The sequence below is a fragment of the Papio anubis genome, chromosome 12, assembly GCF_008728515.1.
Source record: "Papio anubis isolate 15944 chromosome 12, Panubis1.0, whole genome shotgun sequence".
NCBI lineage: Eukaryota > Metazoa > Chordata > Mammalia > Primates > Cercopithecidae > Papio > Papio anubis.
Window position 1 is genome coordinate 21060566 of NC_044987.1, and position 21315 is coordinate 21081880.

At 52.5% G+C, this 21315-nt stretch overlaps 2 protein-coding genes across 2 annotated transcripts in view; both read right to left on the reverse strand.

Moving 5' to 3' along the window:
• Positions 1–7769: 7769 nt before the first annotated feature.
• On the reverse strand, positions 7770–20408 carry ANKK1 (ankyrin repeat and kinase domain containing 1). The gene is given in 11 exon segments (XM_003910720.5): positions 7770–8356; positions 8359–9150; positions 10084–10120; positions 10757–10875; positions 11902–12057; positions 12710–12759; positions 13098–13158; positions 13161–13248; positions 14417–14711; positions 20225–20249; positions 20252–20408. Coding segments are annotated over 11 exon segments (2289 nt in total). The 3' UTR covers positions 7770–7847.
• The window catches only part of TTC12 (tetratricopeptide repeat domain 12), a 79653-nt gene continuing 72955 nt past the window's right edge, over positions 14618–21315 (reverse strand). Inside the window, exon 22 of the mRNA XM_031652946.1 lies at positions 14618–14633. The gene's annotated coding sequence lies outside the window, so the exon portion shown is untranslated. The remainder of the gene's footprint in view (positions 14634–21315) is intronic.

Sequence of the window (21315 nt, forward strand, 5' to 3'; positions counted from 1 at the left end):
GAAGCCTCCAGTTTTCACTCCTCTTTGCCTTTCCCTAGGTTTCTGTCTGTGCCTGTGCCGCTCTGTAGAGTGCCTTTTAATCAAAGGATCATTCATTTGCCTTTACAGCAGATAGAGTCTGTACCCTTGTCCCCTGCCCTGCCCTTTCCTAGAGCACAGCCCAGGATCACCACCTAAGGGCCAGGCACAGTGGGGCACTTTGCACATGTCATCTTAGATGGGAACCGAAATCACACAGTCACAAAGGAGCAGACCCAGAGGTGACTGCAAGTCTTCAAGGCTTCAGGCCCTCATCCTTCCTCCTGAAGGACTCTCAGATGGCCCTGGGCTGGGGAAGGGTCCTGGGAATTAGAAGATGAGTTGTTCAGCAGGCTAAGAAATTGCATTGCTTCATCCACCTATCTGCTGTCTTCCTCAGGGAATACTTATTGAGCAATTCTTGTGCTTCAGGCCCTGGGTGAGGTGCTGGGATTAAAACAGTCAAGAATGGTCACCGGCCCTGCCTTCGTGAGTTCAGTCTAGTGGGATCACAACAATGTAAGGCTCCGTTTCCCCCAAGGCAGAGCCCAGGGAGGGCAGACAAAGCACAGGCACATGCTGTGCACTTCCAAGGCACCCTTCTACTAGACGACGTGTGACACAGCAGCCTTGGTGTGCCTTGGCCTTGAACAATGAGGTAGGGCACCAGTGGGGGCAGGAAGACTGACAGCATGGACCACTACTTCCTGCGTGGCTGGGGCAGGAGGCCCTGAAAGGAGTAGCTGCAGATCCTGCTTTCCAGGTGGTCTCAGCATAGGCACAGCCAGTTGCCTGCAACTAGGAACACTGAGGCCTGGCCTGCTTTGGGGGCATTTCCAGCATCCCCTCCTATCTGGAATCCCTTCCCAAAACATCCCTGTCCCCAGGGACTGCATAGCTCCTTTTACCTGGTGGCCCAACCCTCTCTGTGTCCCACTGGCTCACTGTCCTCTTGGGTCCCAGGACCTGGGCTCAGTGTGCTACTTTAGCTTCCATCTGCACAGGGCCCTGTCTGCGGGCTTTGCCCTCCCTGATGGCATGTTCTTCTCCTAACAGCCTGGAGTGAGGGGCATTCTTATCATCTCCACTTACAGAACAGAAACCTCTCATACGGAAAGGGTGGTTTCCCTTTCAGGGTAGATCTTCTGAGTCTACATCTTATATTGTCCATTCCAGCCCAGGCTTCTGACCAGGCTGAGTGCAGCTGAAAGATGCTAGGATGGTCAGAAGATTTTTTTTTAAAAGAGAAAGAATACCTGTTTTGGACCAGACCTGTAGGGTAACAGCCTGGGGTGCATGTCAACAGAACCTGGGCTGCTCCAGGAAGCAAGTGGGTAGGTGGTGGGGACAGAGCAGTTCTTAGTGGGGCTTCAGGACCGAGAAAGCCAGTCTGGGCATCTGTGTGCTGGAGGGTCCTCTCCTGCCAACCAGGTGGCCCTGGCTCTGCTACACTAGTTTCTGGGGGTGCACGGGGAAGCAGGAGGCTGGTGGAGGGAGAGCAGACCATCTTTGGAGTGGGGAGACCTACCCTGGTTTTGTGGGGTTAGAGGGGACGTGGGAAGGGGGTACCTGGTAGGAACAGCTTCCTGCTTCCTCTCTCATCACAGTTCTGCTACTTGGCCAATAAGGCCTCATTGGAGCAGAGGCCCGGAGAGGCGCAGGAGAGGGAATGGCAAGGAGGGATGTGGAGAGAACTCTGACTCCCAACCAGAGCCAGAGACAGCCCCAGGTTCATGGGAAGTGCTGCATGACCGCTCCACTTGCATGTGGCGTCTCCCACATTCACACCTGGCTTCTGACACCCAGAGCTGCGCGTGAGGCCAGGGAGGGGGGCCACCTCTCTGGCACCCCAGGGCCAGGGGGAGTCAGAGCTGCACAGGAAAGAAGTGAAGGATGGCTATCCGGAAAGCGGGGAGGTGGTGCCATTCCAGGAATGGGAGGGCAGGGCCTGGGGCCATGGACTGTGCAGAGACAAAGCTGGACCGTCTACACCTGCTGGATTTTCCTCATCAGGCCCAACTCCCAACACTTTGTCCTGTTGCCCCCAGGAGTGTGTAAGTTGTGGGGAGGGTCATGTGGGGGGCCAGGATCTCTGCTGTGTCCAGGGCAGGGGAAAGCATGGGAGGGGCAAGAGAGGCAGGACACTGCCCTGGAGGAGATAAGTCCCTTGTTGGTTTTCTCCCAGAGCTGGCGGCACAGACCTCACCCAGGCTCTGGGTAGAGGAGGCATGACCGGCTAGTGGGGCTGGCCCTTGCTCTATAACTGACCTGATCTGTAGGTGTTTCCCAGGGGGCTTCAGTGTCTCAGCCCACACCAAGGCACTGAAGGAGAGTCTCCCTTTCCTTTCCTGAGTGTATTGGCAAAGGGAAATGGGCAGAGGCTTCTAAGAGCATCCTTGCAAAAGGCTCCCAAAGGATGGACTGTCTATGTCTTATTGCAAGAGAAACATTCCTCTGATTTAGGAGGAACTGCAAGAAATGAATGTGTTGAGTGCTTATTAACTGCCTTGCCCTCTGACTGGCAGGGCATCAGGTTTAATTCTTACAACGACCCAGAGATAAGCATTACTGACACTGGATGATACCATCAAGCTAAGATAGTTTTAGCAACCTGGGATCTGCGACTAGTAAATGGCTCAGCCAAGATAAGAACCCAGGTCTGCCTGCCCGGGTCCACTAGACCCAGCCACCCAGTTTCCCTCCCCGACCTCAGCATAGCCTGGTTCCTGTCCTCTGTCCCTTACATGACCTTACAGCAAAAACCCCTGCTACCGGTGATACGATTCAGCAAGCAGGGAGGAAGCACCCTCTGAGCCCCAGACACCAGGGCACTAAGAGGGGACTGGAAGGAACACAGAAACAAGTGGGGCGTGGTGATGTGCCATGCAATGAGCAAGGAAGGTGGACCTGAGAGCAGCTCTGTCAACCTCACCACACTGGGCATCGGGACAGAATGCCCCTGAGGAAGGAGTGAGCATCTCCAGGGGGCAAGCGGAGAAGTGTTCGTGGGCAGGGACAGGCAAGTTGGATCTGGAAGGGCAGATCAGATCCCGGCAGGCACCAGTGGAAGAAGGGGACTCAGCATTAGCAGGAAGAGGGGCCTGGGGCTGGTGGGGGCTGCAGCAAGGCAGCAAGGCTGGCTGGTTTCAGAGTGGGTTGGAGCCCTAACTCACTGGAGGCCCTCACATGTTGGTGAGATGTGTTCTCTAGGTAAGCGCAGGGGGCATCAGGAAAGGAATGTTCCTGAACACAAGATCACCCCAGAGCTGCCATCTGTGTGTTCAGGAAGTCCTGGGGCTCCCTCCTTCCTCTCCTCCCTGTCACAGGCCCGGAGCCTTGTTTCCTCCCCTTCTCAGCCCTGCCCCTTGTCATTCTCTCTCTGGGGCTCACTCCCCTCAGGTTGGCTTTGGAGAGGGACACCATCTCCCCAGTCTCCTCATTTTCCATAGGCCTTTTCACCCCTGAGGAGTTTTCTGCTGATCCCCGCAGTCCTGCCTCCCTTCTAGACAGTGGCGGCAGCCCGTTTGGGCCTCTGCCCTACACTTTGCTGTGGAGACAGCTTGCCAAGACTCCCCTGCTCCTTTAGGATCCCCAGTCTCATAACTGGAGGGTTCCATCAACAGCTTCCATCTCCCAGCACAAGAAAGGATCCAGGTGGAACAATCTGGGCTATCTACACCTCTGGGGATGGCTAGGCTAGAGGATGCCATCTCCCAGGACCCAGGAATGTCCTCCTTGAGGTGGGCTGGATTGGTTGAAGCACAGTTTAGGAAGGGAAAGGAGGCTGTCATATGGGTAAAGGGTAATGAGGGAGTTACTTGAGTAACATTGGTGAGAAACGACAGGGAACAGAAAGTTGGAAGAGGAGAGAAGTGACGGTGAGTACCAATGTGTGCTGGAGATAGGCGTGATCTAATTGCATCCCTGAGATAGCAAATCTGTTATAAATACAGATGCCTAAGCCTGGAAAGTCTGGGTAAAGCCCACAGATAGCAAAGGGCAGAATTGGGATGCCAAGCCAGGTGTGCCTGGCTCTGAAGCCCCATAGGGCAGGGTCCCCATCTCCCACCACTGGCCCCCATTTCCTCATCCTGCACACAGCTGAAGAGGTCTTTAGGATGCATGGCATGTTCTGATTGCATCCTCCTTCTGCTGGGAAACCGACAGCAGCTCCCAACTGTCCCTCATCCTGTGTGGGAGCTCCCAAATCAGAATGGACATTAAGGTCTCTCCATCGAATACGCACCTCCCTACCCACACCTGGACAGCACTGTCCCTCCATCGGCTGGCCACCGTCTGCTCTCCATAGCAGCTGTGTCTCTTTCACATTCCCCAGCTGATCCTCTCCCCTTCTATCCAGTCCAGGCTTTGCTCCTTTTCTGCTCTGTCCTTGTCCTCATTCAACATACGCATCTTCTAGAAAACCCCTTCCTGATCGACCCCATGCAACACGGCAACTGCCTGGAGGAGGCAAGACAGGTATAGACTGGACTGTGCTGTCCACTGTCCCCATGTGGCTAGATACCCACATTTAATTTATTGAAATAAAAAAACTTGATTCCTTGGTCACACGAGCCACATTTCAAGTGCTCAGCAGCACCTGTGGCTGGCGGCTATCGTACTGAGCAGTGTGGATATAGAAGGCTTCCATCCTCCCAGTGCTGGTCCAGAATGGCTCCTAAGTTAGGAGTTTGGATACCTTCAACTAAAATGGAGTATAAAGGGTGAAGTCAGGCTTGTGGAGGGAGAAGAGAATGCTTAGGTTGGGACACTTTGAGTTGAAGGGGTCTACAGGACCTCCAAGAGGAGATGCCCAGCAAGACATTAGGGAGCTCTTATCCCCCTGATCCCCAGTCTCCCCTAAATAGGGCTTGAACTTCCACTGGAGACCCTCTCCTTGGGAATTTCAAGGGCCTCATTCAAACCCAATTGTAAACATCCTTGGGGAAGCTCTAGAAGGCAACTGTGTTGAAATGGGACTCAAGGTGGATACTGTGTGTGTTTGTGCGTGTGTCTGTGTCTGGCTAGGAGCGGCTTGATAGGGCAGAAGAGGACACTGGTAGGTAATGAGGGGCCATGGGCTGGCTTGAAGTCACGTCTAAGAGTTATCTCTTAGAGGAAGGAAGTAGAGGAAGCAGGGGTGTGAGAATCTCTGCCTAGACTCAGGATCACCAGAGCTGAAATGATTCCAGGGGACAGTCTTGTCCACATGGCATCCCTGCCATTCACTGGACTCTAGGTGCAAAGGATCACCTACTTTTTCTAAATCTTTTCTTCAAGGCCTTTTCTCAGTTCTCAGTTCTTTCCAATAGGATCAGCCAGCTACTCTTCTCCCCCTTTGGTTCCTTCCTGATCACTCACACCAATGGATCTGAGCTCCCCTGGCTGGAAGTATGTAGCCCCAGAGCCTTCTCTGGCTCTCATAGAGTCCTAGATTTGGAGTTAGATCTGGAAGGGCAGATAGGATCCCGGCAGGTGGGAGACTTCAGAGTGCAAGGAGAAGCAAACAGCCCTGTGCCTCCTCCACTTCCCTCCTCCTGCTCCTCCATGTTCTGGGAAAGATAGAACTCCTAGGGACATCTTTAACTACAAGTTTTGCCTAAGGCTTAGTCTCAGTGAGACTAAAGAGATCGAGCTGGGCAGCTAGCAGGGAGTAGGAGGATGGAACAGTCAGCTAAGCGTCCCCTGCCCCCAGTCCTCAGGAGTCCAGATGGGAGAGAAAAAGACCTCTGATACCCAAGTTGCTGGTCATGATGTTTGCAGGGTTATGCTAAGGAAGGGCACAGAGGGAAACCACGAGACGCCCCAGTGCTTCTCAGCCCTGGGTGCTCTTCAGAATCACCTGGGAATTGTTAATGATGCTCACACCAGGTTCCTACCATGGAGGTTCTGGTTTAATTGGTTGAGGGTAGGGCCAGGCGTTGGTATATTTTAAAAGCCCCTCGCCCAGGAGATTTTAATGTGCACGCTCAGTTTACAACCCTGGCTCTAGGACACACTCCAGCTTCCTGGGCTCACACCTGACTTTCCATGGTGGCCATAAGCTATGGCAAGGCGGTGGTAAAGGGCCCAGGGCCCAACAGGCTGGAGCTGTGGTCGAGGCCAAAGGATGGAGGACACAAAGCTGCTAGCTCTGCTGAAAGGGACTTGTTAATTCAACAGGATTGCACGTGGGCAACACATTTCCTCTGCCCCACCTCTCTCACACCATGCTGATGCCAGGCTGCTGGCTGCTGGCCCCATGCCCAGACTGGAGTGCCCAGCCCAGGAGAATGACATGCAGAGGTGGGCCTGCCAATCAGCTTGGCTCAGAGCTGGCCAATATGTGGGACAGATGATTCCTTTTCTCTGACAATTGCAAAACATCCCTGAGTGCGAGGGGCTGCTTCTACTGGGCTGTCCAGCAGTGCAGGGAGATAGAAGGAGCAGGATAGAGCCCCAGGACACTCATCCTGTCCCCACTCCCTCCAAATTGTTGGCTGCTCTCCTGGAAGCTGAACTAGGGCTCTGGTCACATAAAGTTACTGTGAACACACACATATGCACACACATATACCCTACATTAGACAAATCGCATACAAGCACACCATATTAACGCTACTGGCCTCTATATGCAACTTGGTTCCACAGGCCAATCCACCTCTAAACAGGAGACTCAGAGCCTCAGCTTTCTTGACTTCAGAGTTTGAAATCTGGCCTTAAAACTGGACACGATGAAGGGTGAAGGGTGGCGCTGGGGACCAGAGACCTCGCATCTCACATAGGGTGACTTATCCACAGTTGGAGTGCACCCTTCCTATACCCCCCAAAGGCCATGAGGGAGACCCACACACTGCGATCAGGGGCACTGGAAAGCTGTGGTCAGCGCGGCAACAGGTGGCTGGCTGGGACTTTAAACAGCAAGCAGAAACCTCCTTTGAACTTTTAGCTTCTGCCCCTTGAGCAAAGCACATGTGTCTGGCTCTCCCACCCCAGCCTGAGGTAAGGAGCCAAGAACACAAGACATGAGATGGGAGGATCCTCCTTCCCTCACTGCTGTACCTCCCACCATCTTCAGAGGGGGTCTGCTAGGATGCAAGGGCCCCTGTGAACTCAGAGGCGAGTGGCAAAAGGTCATATGTGTCTTGGACTGGAGAGGGGATTCATCTGGGGGGCTTGCGTCCCCAGAAAGGAGGGGGAGGAAGCCTGGGTTCTGTTGGAAGTGACTGGAGGACGTGTTGAAGGCAGCTTTCTAAGCCAGGGCCCCTTCCTCAGCTGCAGCCACAGTGGTACCTCTCCCCATGCCTCCGTCACCCAGGTTCCTGGTTCCTCTCGAGGTTGAAGGGGCAGGTGAAGAGTGCAGACGGGGAAGACGCCCTGTCAGAAGCCCAGCTGCACTTTCATCAATTCCTACTCCATCCAGGCGAGAGGCCCAGGTTGTCTAAATTCCTTTGCTTCTCACCGCCCTCCCTCCTCCCTCCTCCCTCCACCCTTCCTTCCCTTCCTTCCTTCCTTCTTCCTTCCCTATACATATGTGTGTGTCTGTGTGTGTGTGTATGTGTATATGAAGTCTTGCTCTGTTGCCCAGGCTGGAGTGCAGTGGTGTGATCTCAGCTCACTGCAACCTCTGCCTCCTGGGTTCAAGGAATTCTCCTGCCTCAGCCTCCCTAGTAGCTGGGATTACAGGCATGCGCCACCACACCCAGCTAAATTTTGTATTTTTAGTAGAGACAGGGTTTCACCATGTTGGCCAGGCTGGCCTCAAACTCTTGATCTCAGGTGATCTGCCTGCCTCAGCCTCCCAAAGTGCTGGGATTATAGGCGTGAGCCACCACGCCTGGCCAAGTTGTCTAAATTTCTGTCTGGGCTCCTGGCTCTGAACCACCCAGAGTGGCCACTGACAGCTCCTTGCCCTCTAGGAAGGACATGATGCCCCACTTTCGGCTGTGGAGGGCCAGTTGCAGGCGTGTGCAGCCTACTCCATCCTGGACGTCCAGCTGGGCGCCTGCCTTGACCAGCACTTTGAGGATGACTGTGTTGCCCTTGAGGGCGGCCAGGTAGGCAGGTGTCCAGCCCACCTTGTTGCGGGTGTGGACATTCGTGTGATGTTCCAGGAGGTTGATGACCCTCAGGAAGGTGCCCCTCTGGACCGCCAGGTGGAGGGGTGTCCAGCCTGACTGCCCTGCAGCATTGGGGCCAGCCCCGCACTGCAGCAGTGCCGACACCGCCGCCTCCTCCCTGTGGTGTGCAGCTAGATGCAGGGGAGTCCAGTTCACAGCTCCGAGAGCACCCATGTTTGTGTGGCTCTCTGCCAGCAGATGGATGATCTCCAGGTGGCCCTTGTAGGCCGCTAGATGCAGGGTGTCCAGCCCTGGTGGGTGGGCAGCTCAAGGCTGGCTCCGCACCTGAGCAGCATCTTGCAGATCGGGTGTTTGCCCCCGGTAGCCGCAGTGTGCAGTGGGCTGTAGCCGCTCTGGTCAAGGGCATCAGGGGCCGCTCCACTCTTCAGGAGGTGTTGGATGGCCCTCACTGTGCCCCGCTCTACTGCCAGGTGCAGTGGTGTTCTCAGGTTTCTCTGCTGAGCATCCAACTCAGCCCCCTGGCTGGTCAGCAGCTTGACCAGGCTAACATGGCCAAAGTAGGCGGCCATGTGGAGAGGGGTCTTGCCCTCAGCCTCATGCAGGTTGGGGTCAGCCTGACGGGAGACCAGAAGCTGTGCCACATTCTCAAAGTTATTCTGTGCAGACAGGTGAAGAGGGGTCCATCCCTCATGTTCCTGGGCATCCACACAGGCCCCGTGGTCCAGGAGCAGGCGCACAGTGCGGTCATCCCCATCCTGGGCTGCAAAGTGCAGCGGGGCCCAACCATCCTCATCCACTAGGTTGGCATCGGCACCATGTGCCAAAAGCAGGGCACAGAGGTCGGGTTGCTGGTCCTGGACGGCGATCAGGAGTGGCGTGTATCCAGAGGCCGTCTGGCAGTCCACATCTACCTCATGGGCCAGCAGCAACCTCACCTGCTCCACACTACCCTGGGCTACCAGGAAGTGGAGGTGGGTGACCTTGTTCTCATAGATGCACAGTTCCTCATCTCTTGGGACCAAATTCTCACAGTCGGAGAGCTGAAAGGTCCACTTCGGGTAGTTTCCTGAGTCTGCTGGGAGAAAGATGGGGTTGAAATAAAGGACCTGTGACCTGTCCAGAGGTCATCATGGCCATCCCCCTGCCTCCTGGAAGTACCATCCAGGAACAGAGGCTAGAGCAGTAAGGGCAATGCCTTTCCTAAGCATGGCTCTCTACACAGCCATAACTGTTACTATTCAAGTTCAGGTTCTGTCGTCCTGGAGAACTGAGTCCTGCAGTCCTTTCCCCACAGATGAGGCAGAAAGAGCAGTGGGCTCAGGAGGCCTGAGTGCAAATCCTGGTTTCACCCCTCAGCATCCCCCGACCTTAGCCAATTCACTGCCTCTTTGAGCTTCCATATCTGGATCAGCAAAGAGAGGACAGACAATGACCAGCTCCTTCTACCATTGAAGGACAAATTACGTAGGTAAGAGCTTTCAGGGGAGGGCCTGAGGGGAAGTAAGTAGTTGTAAGTTGGAAATAAACTTGTGATTGGAGCTCTATGATCTAAACTCCCCTCTGAGGTCTTAAGGATCAACATCCTTTTGCTCTACCCAGTGGAGTATTAGAATAAATGATTACTACCCAGGCCTGACCCTCACAGATTCTGGTTTAATTAGTCTAGGGTGTGCCCAAGGCAAAGCATTTTTTTTTTTTTTTTTTTAAATTTCCCGAGCAGTTCTAACATGCAGCTAGCCTTGAGAACCAATGCTCCACCTCTCAGGTCAGGAAAGGAGAAATCCGGTCTTGCAAGGACACAGACCTGAAGGGGAGGCGGCCAGGTTCCCTGAGGGCATGTGCTTTTCTGAACACGCGGCTGGGTGCTGGAAAAGGGCATCCAAAACCTGGATGTGTGACAGGCCTGGGGAGGAGGGGGAGGCCAGGCAGATGGGGAAAGGGTGTGGTTTGACTCCACTTTCTCTGCTGTGAGTTCTCTGGTCCCACCCGTGGCACCCAGACTCACCGCTGTCCATCAGTTCCTGGCTGATGTCCTCATTCACCTGGGGAGGCATAACCAGCAGGCAAGGTGGAGATCAGAGGTGCAGTTCTAGCCTGTGCCCTCCTCCCCTCCTTTCCTCTCTCCAGCACTCCGGGTCACTGTCAGGACTCACAGCCCACCCTATCTTGGGAGACCCTTCTCCTTTGCTATGACTATCGCCAGCTCTCCAGAGGAAAATACTGAACTGGTAAAACCCTCCAGAAAGAGGCAGCTCAGGGCCTTGCCTTCCGCTTGGGCCATGTGAACTTCAGGGTGGATCTGTGAGTTCAGCCAGGGGAGTCCCATGCTAACCCATGGCTGGTTCCCGTGTTAGAGTAGGGACAGGAGAGCAGAGGGATGATGATGACACCAACAGCATGAAAGCTTGGGAGAGCCAGGCTTTCCTTTGCAGGACGGGAGTCAGCTTGGTCCCAAGCATGTGAGAGAAGGTATATCCTTCCCAGGGGCTCTGTGCTCCAGGCACCACTATCCCTTCGCGCACCTTCGTGCAAATTAGGGAAAGGTGTTCCCTCTGGATGGAGGTGGCCCCGAGCTGAACTGTGCATGAGTGCTCAGTGTCTGGCCAGAGATCACAACAGTCCACACAGCGGGCTCCAGCTTAGCACGACCGTAAGGACTGCCAAACGCACACACTCACCTCCAGGGACTGGCGCAGCAACAGCTTGCGAGATACCTTCCTGGCCAGGGCCTCGCTCTCTGGGACGACCACAGGACTCTGCAGCGGTGATGGCAGTATGTCTGTCTTAATGGTAATGTCTGCTCCATGAATGGGAGAAAGACAGGAAAGGAAGCAACAGGCTGGCCCACAGTACCCTCCCTGTTTTACATGCCCTAGCATTCCTGTCTCCTCCCAAAATCCATTCCTGGATTGAACATATGAGCATATGAACATGTTCATATACATGCTCGAGAAGGCAGGAAACTGGGTCATGGTGGGGCACCTTCAGCAAGTCACTGACCCTCTGAGTTATCAGGGGCCTTTCCCACAGATTGAGGGGCAAGGTTAGGCGATCTCTAAGATGCTCACACTTACACACAGGTACATTTTCACAGTCCCCAAAGGACTGGACGACCTCACGGGCCATCCCCGGCCTGTGATCTCATGGCCTGGAAACATTTTACAAATGAGGGAACAGTAGCTCTGAAAGGACCCAAGGCTGGCTGGAGAGTTTGGAGACAGGGCCAGGCCCAGATGCTGTGGCTTCTGCCTTTTGGCACCGAAGGTTTTCTACTCTGCCTCCCACAGGCACATGCATTAACACGCACAGAGCCCAGAACCCATCCTCAGCTACTCCTGGCTCCTAATGCTGCCCTCCCAGCCCCGTGATGCAGATTCTGCCTCAAAAAGTCCTTCTAGGCCAGGTACAGTGGCTCACACCTGTAATCCCAGCACTTTGGAAGGATGAGGCAGGAGGATCACTTGAGGCCAGGAGTTTGAGAACAGCCTGAATAACACAGTGAGACCCCATCTTTTAAAAAAAAAATCTACAAATTAGCCAGGCATAGTGGTGTGCTTGTTGTTCTGGTTACTCAGGAGGCTGAGGTGGGAGGATCTCTTGAGCCCAGGAGTTCGAGCTTATGGTGAGGAATGATTGCACCACCACACTCCAGCCTGGACCACAGACACCGTGTTTCTGGAAAAAAAAAAAAAAAAAAAAAAAAGTCCTTCTAGGCCATAGGGTCAAAAGTGTCTCTCTGCATAGCTCCCAGGAGTGCCCAGTCATCTCCCCTCCCGGCTGCGCCCAGCTCCCAGTCCCTGGGCAAGGGGCGCCGGATGAGCACCTAGAAAGCATGGCCTCTTCTTGGGGTCCTGGTCTCAGCAGCATTTCACCAGGTCCACCATCTGCGGGGCCTCGCTTGGCCATTGGTCAGAGACAGGCTGTAGGGAGGGCCGCATGCCTGCCGTCACTTGGATAATAATCATCATCATGTTGAACCCTGCAAAGGGAGGCTCAGGCTATGTGGGTGCTGAGAGGTAGGGCTGGAGGGGAGCAGGGGAGGAAAGTGGGGACTCTGAGGATCCCGACAGGGCACGCATGCAGTGGGGGCTCCACAAATGCTTGGTGAGTAAACAGCTAGACTTTCAACCGACTTGAGGTTCTGTGTTGAGTAGCCAAGTCTCTCTGGTCTGGCTCCAGCCACCTCCCAGGTCAAGACTAGACATGACCCCACATTGCAGGTCTGTGCTGTCCAAAAGTAGCAGGGCTGACAGACAGGCCTAGGTAAAGGCTCTGACTCTCAACGTTGCGAGGTTTTCCAAGTTTCCTGCAGTCTCTTTACCTGGCATATAGGTGGCAGGGGGCAGGGGTATGAGAAGGCAGAAAGGGCACTTTAGAAGCAAGGAAGTTAGAGCCACAAGACATGGGCTGGGGGCTGGGCTGACTTTCCCTTTCCTTTAGCTGTGACATGAGCTCTAGAAATAGAGGTAGGAAGGAAGGAGGGTGAGGAGAGGAATCCCTGAAGAGAATACAGTTCTACACACACCTGGACTTGCACTCCTTCTCAACCCTCAGTCCTCCCACAGCCCCTTCCAGGAACCCCTCCCAGGGGCCCTCTTGCCCCCGACACAGAGCCACAGCTGCCTGCTTGCCTGAGTATGGTTTCTTCTGAGTGAGGAGCTCCCAGATGACAATAGCAAAGCTGTGGATGCAGAAAACGCTTTCTGAATGACTTAGTTGAACATCCAAGATCACCCCAGCCTGGGGCGCCTACGGTTCACACAGTCCCAGGCAAGCCTCTCCACCAGAGTCCTCCCCAGCCCTCCGCCTCTCCAGCCAGAGTCCTCCCCAGCCCTCCGCCTCTCCAGCCAGAGTCCTCCCCAGCCCTCCGCCTCTCCAGCCAGAGTCCTCCCCAGCCCTCCGCCTCCGGCCAGACCTCATCCCCGCACTGTCCTGCCCTTTGGGCCATAGTGGCCAGGCAGGGTGGCGGCAGCAAGCTGCCTGCTGCGTGTGTGGCATTGTGCCTGGCCTCCTTCTCACCTGCACACATCATGTTTGGGCCCCGGGGCCTTGTTACTCTCCAGGAGTATCTCAGGGGGATGTAGCTGAGCATGCCCCGCAGAGCCGACCTCTCGATGTGCTGCATCCGGGTGGACTGTTCCATCCACTTGGACAGGCCGAAGTCTGGAATCTGGGAGAAAGCAGGGGGAGGGATAAGGACGCGATAGAGTCACATGAACAGAAAACGGCTATGGCTTCTCACCCCTCCTGCCATCTGCCTGTTCCAGGGTAGAGCAGTGGTTTTCTACGGCACTCCCCCAGGACTACCACTGACTATCTGGATGATCTTGGCCAAATTACTCATCTTCTCAGAGCCTCAGTTTCTTCATCTGTAAAGTAGAAGGAATATGAGTATTTAACTCATAGTGCTATTGTGAGCACTAAATGAAGTACCATGCAAAAAGCACTTAAACAGTGCCTGGCATGTAGTTAGGAGATGGTAGGTGTTACCATTATCCAGAGACTACGAATGAAGTTGCCACCTTCGGTGAGCTGTTCGTTTCACCTCCAGGGGCCCTGAAACACTTATACCATGGACATTTATCTTCCCTTTGCTCTCATCCATTGAGTCATTCACTTGCCAAGTTGGCCATGCATTGAGGGCCAGGAAGGCTGTGGACCAAGGACTGGGCAGCAGATGAGAAAAATGAGACACGCCCTGTCAACACACACACTCCATATCCTCGTAAATACTTATTCAAATGGGGGGTCCAGCCAATAAGGAAAGTGTTTCACTTATGATTATATACCTATGTTGGGGTTAGTAGTACGGAGAATCAGAGGTACGGTGAAGGTATATAATGGGGACCTGCTGGAGTAGATCAGGGAAGAGCTCCCTGAGGAGGTGATGTTTAAGCTGAGAGCTGAATAATGAGTAGACCTGTGCTAGATAAATTGGGGGGGGGGTGTGGGGGAACAGAAGGTGCAAAGGTCCTGGGGCAGAAAAAAGTTTTAGGAAGTGAAAGAAAGTCCATTACAACTTTTTTAGGGATTGTCTCATTTACACACATCTCCATCCAAATAAAAGAAAGTGTGGGGGGATAGGGATTATTCTATCCAATTTAGAGATGGGAAACTGAGTCCAAAGAGGGTTATTATAGGCATCCTGATACCCAGCCTCATGCCCCAAATTTCACTGCTTAGCCATCTCTGCTGCAGTGTGATCCCTGCCTTTAGAATTTGTCCATGAAGGGAACTGCTTAAAACCCTTGTCAGGCCGGTCAGGCAGGTGGATAATTCTGCTTACCTGGAGGAAACCCTCAAGTGAAAGGGAGCAGAGGATTGGCCAGAGCCCTTACTTTGACATGCATGTTGCTGTCCAGAAGGATGTTGCCCGGCTTGAGGTCCAGGTGGAGCACAGGCGGCTTAATGCTGTGCAGGAAGTTCATGGTCAAGCTGGTCTCATGGATGATGCGGAACCTGAGCTTCCAGCAGAGGCTGTGGATGGGCAGCATCTTCTCTAGGGAGCCATTGGCCATGAACTCCATCACAATACCCAGGGGCTGCTTGCACACCCTGTAGATGGACACAATGTGCTGAAACTTGATCTTCTCCATTGTGGCAGCTTCTTCAATGAGGTAATTCACATCAGAGCTATGGAGAGGGGAAGCAAGATATGGAAGGGGGTGACCCATTCATTACTACAGCAACCAGAAGAACACAAAAACTAGCCATGATGCCAGGCTGTGGGGACCCAGAGAAGCCTCGGGAACTTGCAAGGTAGTGGAGGAGGACAGACATGAAGCACCATTTAGCAGGCAGCATAGATTACAGTCCAGCAGCAACAAGGCAGGAGGTCAAGGAGTTTGCAGCTAGGAGCCAGTCTATTCTGCAAAGGTGGCCACCAAAAAGCACGTATCACAGTTTATCGTTTATTCTGGTTGCTTGTTTCTATGTTTATCTCCCCTAGTAGATTTTGAGCCCCTGGAGGACCAACATGATGCCTCATGCTTCTGCTTCAAAACATCATTTGTTACCATTTAAATTATGGAAGTCATACGTATACCTTGTAGGAAACATAGGGAATATAGAGAGTTATATAAAAGAAAAATAAATAATCAGGTATGCAACCTTCCAGAGCTAGCCTCTGTTGATATTTTGGTAAATCCTTTTACTATCCACCTTCAAGGTATCTCTTTCCCTTTCTCCCTCCCTTTCACTCCTTCTTTCTTCTCTTTCCTTTTGGATCACATAATATGTGGAGCACGGGCACTTCCCCGCATTCCCCACATTTGTGGAGGCCCCACTGCGTGCATGCCCTGTCGGGATCCTCAGAGCCCCTGCCTTCCTCCCCTGCTCCCCTCCAGCCCTATCTCTCAGCACCCACATAGCCTGAGCCTCCCTTTGCAGGGTTCTTCCAAAGCATGATCTCCCAAAGCTGCACACTATTCCATTTTATGGATGCACTGTAATTATTCATCTTTTTAATTCCCACAGCACATTGCCATGCACTGCACAATACATCTTTGTTGAATTGGCACAGAAGTCACAACTTAAGGGAAGGTCTTACAAAATAAGCATTTGCAAACTCTGTCGCTCATTTCACTGTATGTGCCCACAGAACAGTAAATATGGATTGTTTTGGGATTGCGGGGATGGGGATTAAGGAGACATGACAGATTTGAGAGCACAGTATTTGCAAAACTGTGATGCTGCTGCAGTCAGAGCCTGCTGGCAGTGTGCTTCCGGGGCCTCCCTGGGAAGCCAACTGGAGAGCCCCAACCTTCAGGAAAAACCACATGCTCTTGCTGGCATCTGGACAGGTTGGCTAGTGTAGGTTTCTCCCATTCTTGTTTACTTGTGCCAGAGATCTCTTCTCCACCTCTGTGATATTTTTAATCTGTCTTCTCTCATCCTCTTGGGTTCACAGGAACCAATGACATCTGCCATGACGTGGAAAAAAGCATGGGATGTGGGGATCACACTGCCCTGATTCCAAATTCCAGTTTCACCCCTTATTACCTGCATGACCCTGGGCAAGTGGATCCTCTGGGCCTCAGTTTCTAAACTAAAAACTGGGAATTATTGTAACTGCCTTGCACAGTTCTTTCATAGCTTCATATCCAGAAGTCTTGAGAGCATTGACTGCTGTCTCTCCTCTTCCTCATCTTGCTGCACCCACTTTCGTCTAGTTTTTGGCACCTGCACTTCCCTGAACACCTGTGGCTAAAGTCACCAACAGCCTCTATATTGCTATATCTAACCAACAGTTTTCAGTTCTCAGTGTATAGTTCAGATCTCTCACTCTTTTTCTTGAAACTTCATTACTTGAGCCATGTGTCAACATTCTCCTGCGTTTCTCCTACCTTTCTGGTCACTTCCTCTCTGTTTCCTTTGCAAGCTCATATCATGTTACTTGACCACGGGGCTTGCTCCAAGCGCCTTTTCTTTGCTCCTCTCCCTCTATAATCTTTCTCTAGTCAATCTCCACATCTCCAGTTGGATATTCAATACCAAATGCGTTTAAAGCTAACCTCCTGATTTTCCCCTGAAACCTGCCCTTCCTCCAGTTTTCATCATTTCAGTGAATGGGGCCTCTGTCCTTCTAGTCCTCAGAATAGAACCCTCGTGTCATCTTTGACTCCTTTCTCCCTCTCACTTCCTACAGTCAAGTCTTTGCAAATCCTGCCAGCTCTAGCTTCAAAGTACTGTCGAGCAACAAGCTGACCACTTCTCACCACCTGTCCCGCAAGGTGCATCTTGCCCCAAGCCTCCTAATTGGACTCTCTCTTTCTCTCACTTCCTCTCCACAATCATTCTCAAACCAGCAGCCAAAGTCATATTTTAAAATCTAAGTCACAGCATGTCACCGCCCTTCTCCAATGGCTCTCCTCATCACAGTAAAAGCCAAAGTTCCTTCATGGCTGACAAAGTCCTACAAGATTTGTCCCCAACCCCAGGCACAGCTTGCTGACTTCCTCTCCTAATCACTCCCCTTTCACTGTGCTCCTGGCACACGGGCTTCCCACTGTTCCTCCACCGTGCCCAGTGTGGTCCCACCTCAGGACCTTTGCACCTGTTGTTCTCTCTGCCTAGAACACTCCTCCCTAACAGAGCCACATGGATTACCCCTTCATTTGCTTCAAATCTCTACTCAAATAGTACCTAATTAGTGTGTGTTTCACAGAGGAGTCTATATAAAAAAAGCAACCTCATCCCAACTCTTATCTCCCCTATACACAGAGGGCCCTGGCATTAATATTTTTAGACCAAACCATTTCTTAGAAAATCAGACTTCTCAACTCTTCTTAGATATTTTAATCAAGAACTGTCAGGTGGTCATGAGTGCTATAGCTAAAAAGTTTATTATTCATTTGCTATTTATTTTGTCTTCCTCCTTTAGGTTATAAGCTTCATGAGGTCAGGGACTTTGTTTTTTTCACTTAGTGCTTGGAATGAATGCATCTCATCCATGCTTTTGTTTTGTTTTGTTTTGTTTTTTTGAGACTGAGTCTCACTTTTGTCGCCCAGGCTGGAGTGCAATGGCGTGATCTTGGCTCACTGCAACCTCTGCCTCCTGGGTTCAAGCAATTCTCCTGTCTCAGCCTCCTGAGTAGCTGGGACTACAGGCACCTGCCACCACGCCCAGCTAATTTTTGTATTTTTAGTAGAAACGGGGTTTCACCATATTGGTCAGTCTGGTCTTGAACTCCTGAACTCAGGTGATCCACCAGCCTTGGCCTCCCAAAGTGCTGGGATTTCAGGCATGAGCCACCAGGACCGGCCTGATGCCCTAGTTTTAATGACCACTTATAACAAGTGACTCCCAAGTTTTAATATTCTTAACACCAACCTTTACTCTGACGTCCGCTTGACAACACTTCTTGACTATTTAAAGGCATCTGAAACTCAACAGGTACAAAGCTGAACTCATGATCTTCCTCTCCAAACCTAGGCCTCTTTTCATATTCTCTTCATTAATTGTCAACACTGCCATTCAATAAATATTTATTGAACACCAACTATGTGCCAGGCACAGGAGACAGAGCTGTGACCAAAACAGGCACTCTCATGGAGTGGACATTTTAGTGGACCCTCCATTCCTTTGGGCAAGCCAGACATCAAGTTAGCTTTAATATCCCTCTTCCTCATCATGACCCTCCCCATGACTAATCCAGTACCAAGTCAGGTGGATTTTTATCTTCTAAATATGGCTTAACCCATTCCTTTCCTATCTCCACTACCAACACTCCAGTCTAGCCCCGATTACCCATCTCTTGTCAGAATGAAGATAACAATCTCCTAACTTGACCAGCATCCACTGTACCCCTCCCAATGCATTCTCCATACTGCAATTCTGATTAATCCCTCCCATTATCACCACTGCTACCTGGCTGTAAATGCTCGGTGGTTTTCCACTGCTCTTTTACTCTCCCAGCTCCAGCCATCATGGCCTTTTCCCATCTTTGTATTTACCATGCCCCTCTTGCCACAGATTCTTTGCACACTCTGTTGTCTGTTCTTGGAAAACTTTCTCCTCCTCACCTACTTAACTTCATTCTTCACATTTCAGCTATAGCGTAACTTCTTCAAGGAAGCCTTTTCTGATCTCAAACTTTCTATTAATGAGCTCTCTTAGAACCACAAATCTCCCCTTCTTAAGCTTCTCACAGTTGCACATTTACATTTACATGTGGGATTATCTAGTTAACGTCTTCCTCCCCCTAGGCTGCAAGCTCCTGGAGAGAAAAGACACATCTGTTGCATTTATCATTAATCCCAGGGTGTAGAACAGTGCCTGACACATAGTAGAAGAGCAATAAGTGTTTGTCAAGTGGATGAATGAATGAATAGCTGGAAAGAAGATCTAGTAAAGTAATGCATGTAAAGCTCCTAGTATAGTAATCCATACATACTAAGCCTTAATTACCATTAATTATCTTACCCCTTCACCCAGGGAATTCCCAGAACTTGGGAAGGGAAAGCGGCAGAAGTTAGCATCAATGTCTCACAGTGTAATCATGTCACTGTCATCTGTTTCATTTCGTTCTATATGCCAAAGGCTATAAATGATTTAGACAAATCCTAGCATAATCTGATCCTCCTCCAAAACCAACAGGCAGATGTTGAGGGAGGAAGGTGAGTGGGCCTTGGGCGATTTCATTTTTCCTCTCCTCATAAGGTGGGGGAAGGCCTGGGAATTGAGTGTGTGGCACCTGAGGCTGTGTCTTAAGGGTTTGCATGGTAATCCTAGAGAACCACAGATAGCATCCAAGCCAGATGCCAGTCGGAGAGGCTCCCGCCCCAAACTCTCTAATTGATGTCCCAGAGCCTTGGAGGACATGATTATCATGCTCAGATTTAACATCCCGAGTGTCTTCTTCATGGCTGCAAAGTGCAAGCACACAGCTAGTATATGCAACTCCAGTGGGAATGAGACTGGATTCCAAATCAGTGGGAAGACAGAGAACAATGGAAACAGCGGGAAAGAGGTAGGAAGAGAAAAATGGGGGCATGTCAAGGCGTGGCTATAGTGCACGTGACGACAGCAAGGGACAAAAACAAAAACAGACATCAGAGAACTCCAGACTTGACCTTCCAGGGGCCTGTACAGGCCATCAGGTCAGGCAGTCTCCATCCCCCGGCCTCCTCAGCCTGCACTGGTTGGGAGGGGCCTCCTCCCTCTACCCACCATGGGAAGAGAGAACATGATTCCCTGCAGATCACTGAGCAAAGTGCCACAGCCTCCCAGGAAGCTCAGCCCTGCCCTGAGACTTGGGATGAGTAGGAGGGGGGCAGAGAGCAGTCAAGAGCAGTCATTGCCACAGGACACCCGGGGAAGAAGGCGCTGTAGAGAAGGATGGAAGGAGGCAGGACAAGTTCGGAAGGTTAGATAGGATAAAGGAGTCTTTGGTAGGTAGTTCCCGCTTGCCTTTGACCTCTGTTGAGTCTACAAGCAGGTATTGTGTGCCAGCTCTATTTTGGTTAGGGAGACAGGTATGGCTGTGCCTGGGAGGCTCAGGCTACTGGGTGGAATTCAGAGACACTGCGGGGGACAGTCCTCAGCCCCAAACTCAGCCCACTCCTTCTTCGCAAGCTCCCTGGGTCCAAAGCTTGCCGGGCCTCAGTTTCTCCTCCGAGAAAGGGGAGGGCGTGGCTGGCAGTACCTGGTGGCGTCGGGCGGGAGGCAGTGGGGCACTTGATGGCGCACTCTGTCGGCCAGCGCCTGTGCCGCGCCTGGAACACCCGGCTGAAGCCACCGCTGGCCACTAGGCGCCAGTCGCTCTCGAAGTCGTCGCGAGTGAAGACGGGGAGGCTGCCCAGCCGCTGCTACGTGGGGTCGGCGGCCATGGGGTCGGTGCGGCCGCCCGGCCCTTCTCTTGCTGTCTCCGCGCCGCGCACTCCCCGCCGGGGCTGCTTCCTGGGTGGCCCAAGGAGCAGCCGCTTCCTGCTCCTCCGGTCCGGGAGAGGGGAAAGGGGAGACGAGCCGGCACTGCCTCCTTCCCCGCCCAAGAGGGGCCGCTCCTGCCCCGCGAAGGTGGGGAAATTCCAGACAGGAGCCCTGAGGCCCCAGCAGGGATGGAGCAACCTGGGCCTGGGGAGAGGGTATTTCCCTCCTAAGCCCTCGCATTTCCCCCGTCTCAGCCTTGGATTTTCCCCAGTTCTCTGTAGGGAGGGATGCTGGGAGGTGAACCGAAGCTGGAAGAAGTCCAGCCTGAGAAGTTGGATCCAGTTTATTTAGGCCCAACGCTAAGTGACATCAGTTAATGCATTCCTGCAGTGCATTCAAGAGGGTTTATGAAGGATTCAGGCCTGGACCCCTGCCCCTGTCCAGCAAGTTTGGGACTCAAACAATTTTAATGGGGATTTTCTGGTCTGAATCTGACTGGTTTCATGTTTCGTTTATTCTTGTTGGGGTTTTGTTTGTTTGTTAGCCAGCCAGCCTTGGTGTGCTATAGGTTACCAAGGAGGGGTCAGCAGGGACAGAGTGGCGGGGGAGGCTGGGCTCCTGTCTGCAGGGGACTCCCTTCCTGGGGCTGCGCTCTACCTAACCTCAGAGGGATGGACCCCAGCCTCGGGGTTGGCCCAGTTACTAGGGGCAGTTTGTTGCCAGGGATAAGAGGAGGCTGTAGTTGGAGTATGACCAGTGCTGAGCCTGGAGGTTCCCCTGGGTTCTGGGTCCATGGGATTGCCCTCTCACCTTGGAGACCCTAGAGCAGGGAAAATGACAAGTGCTTGAACAGACGGGTCTCCCCAG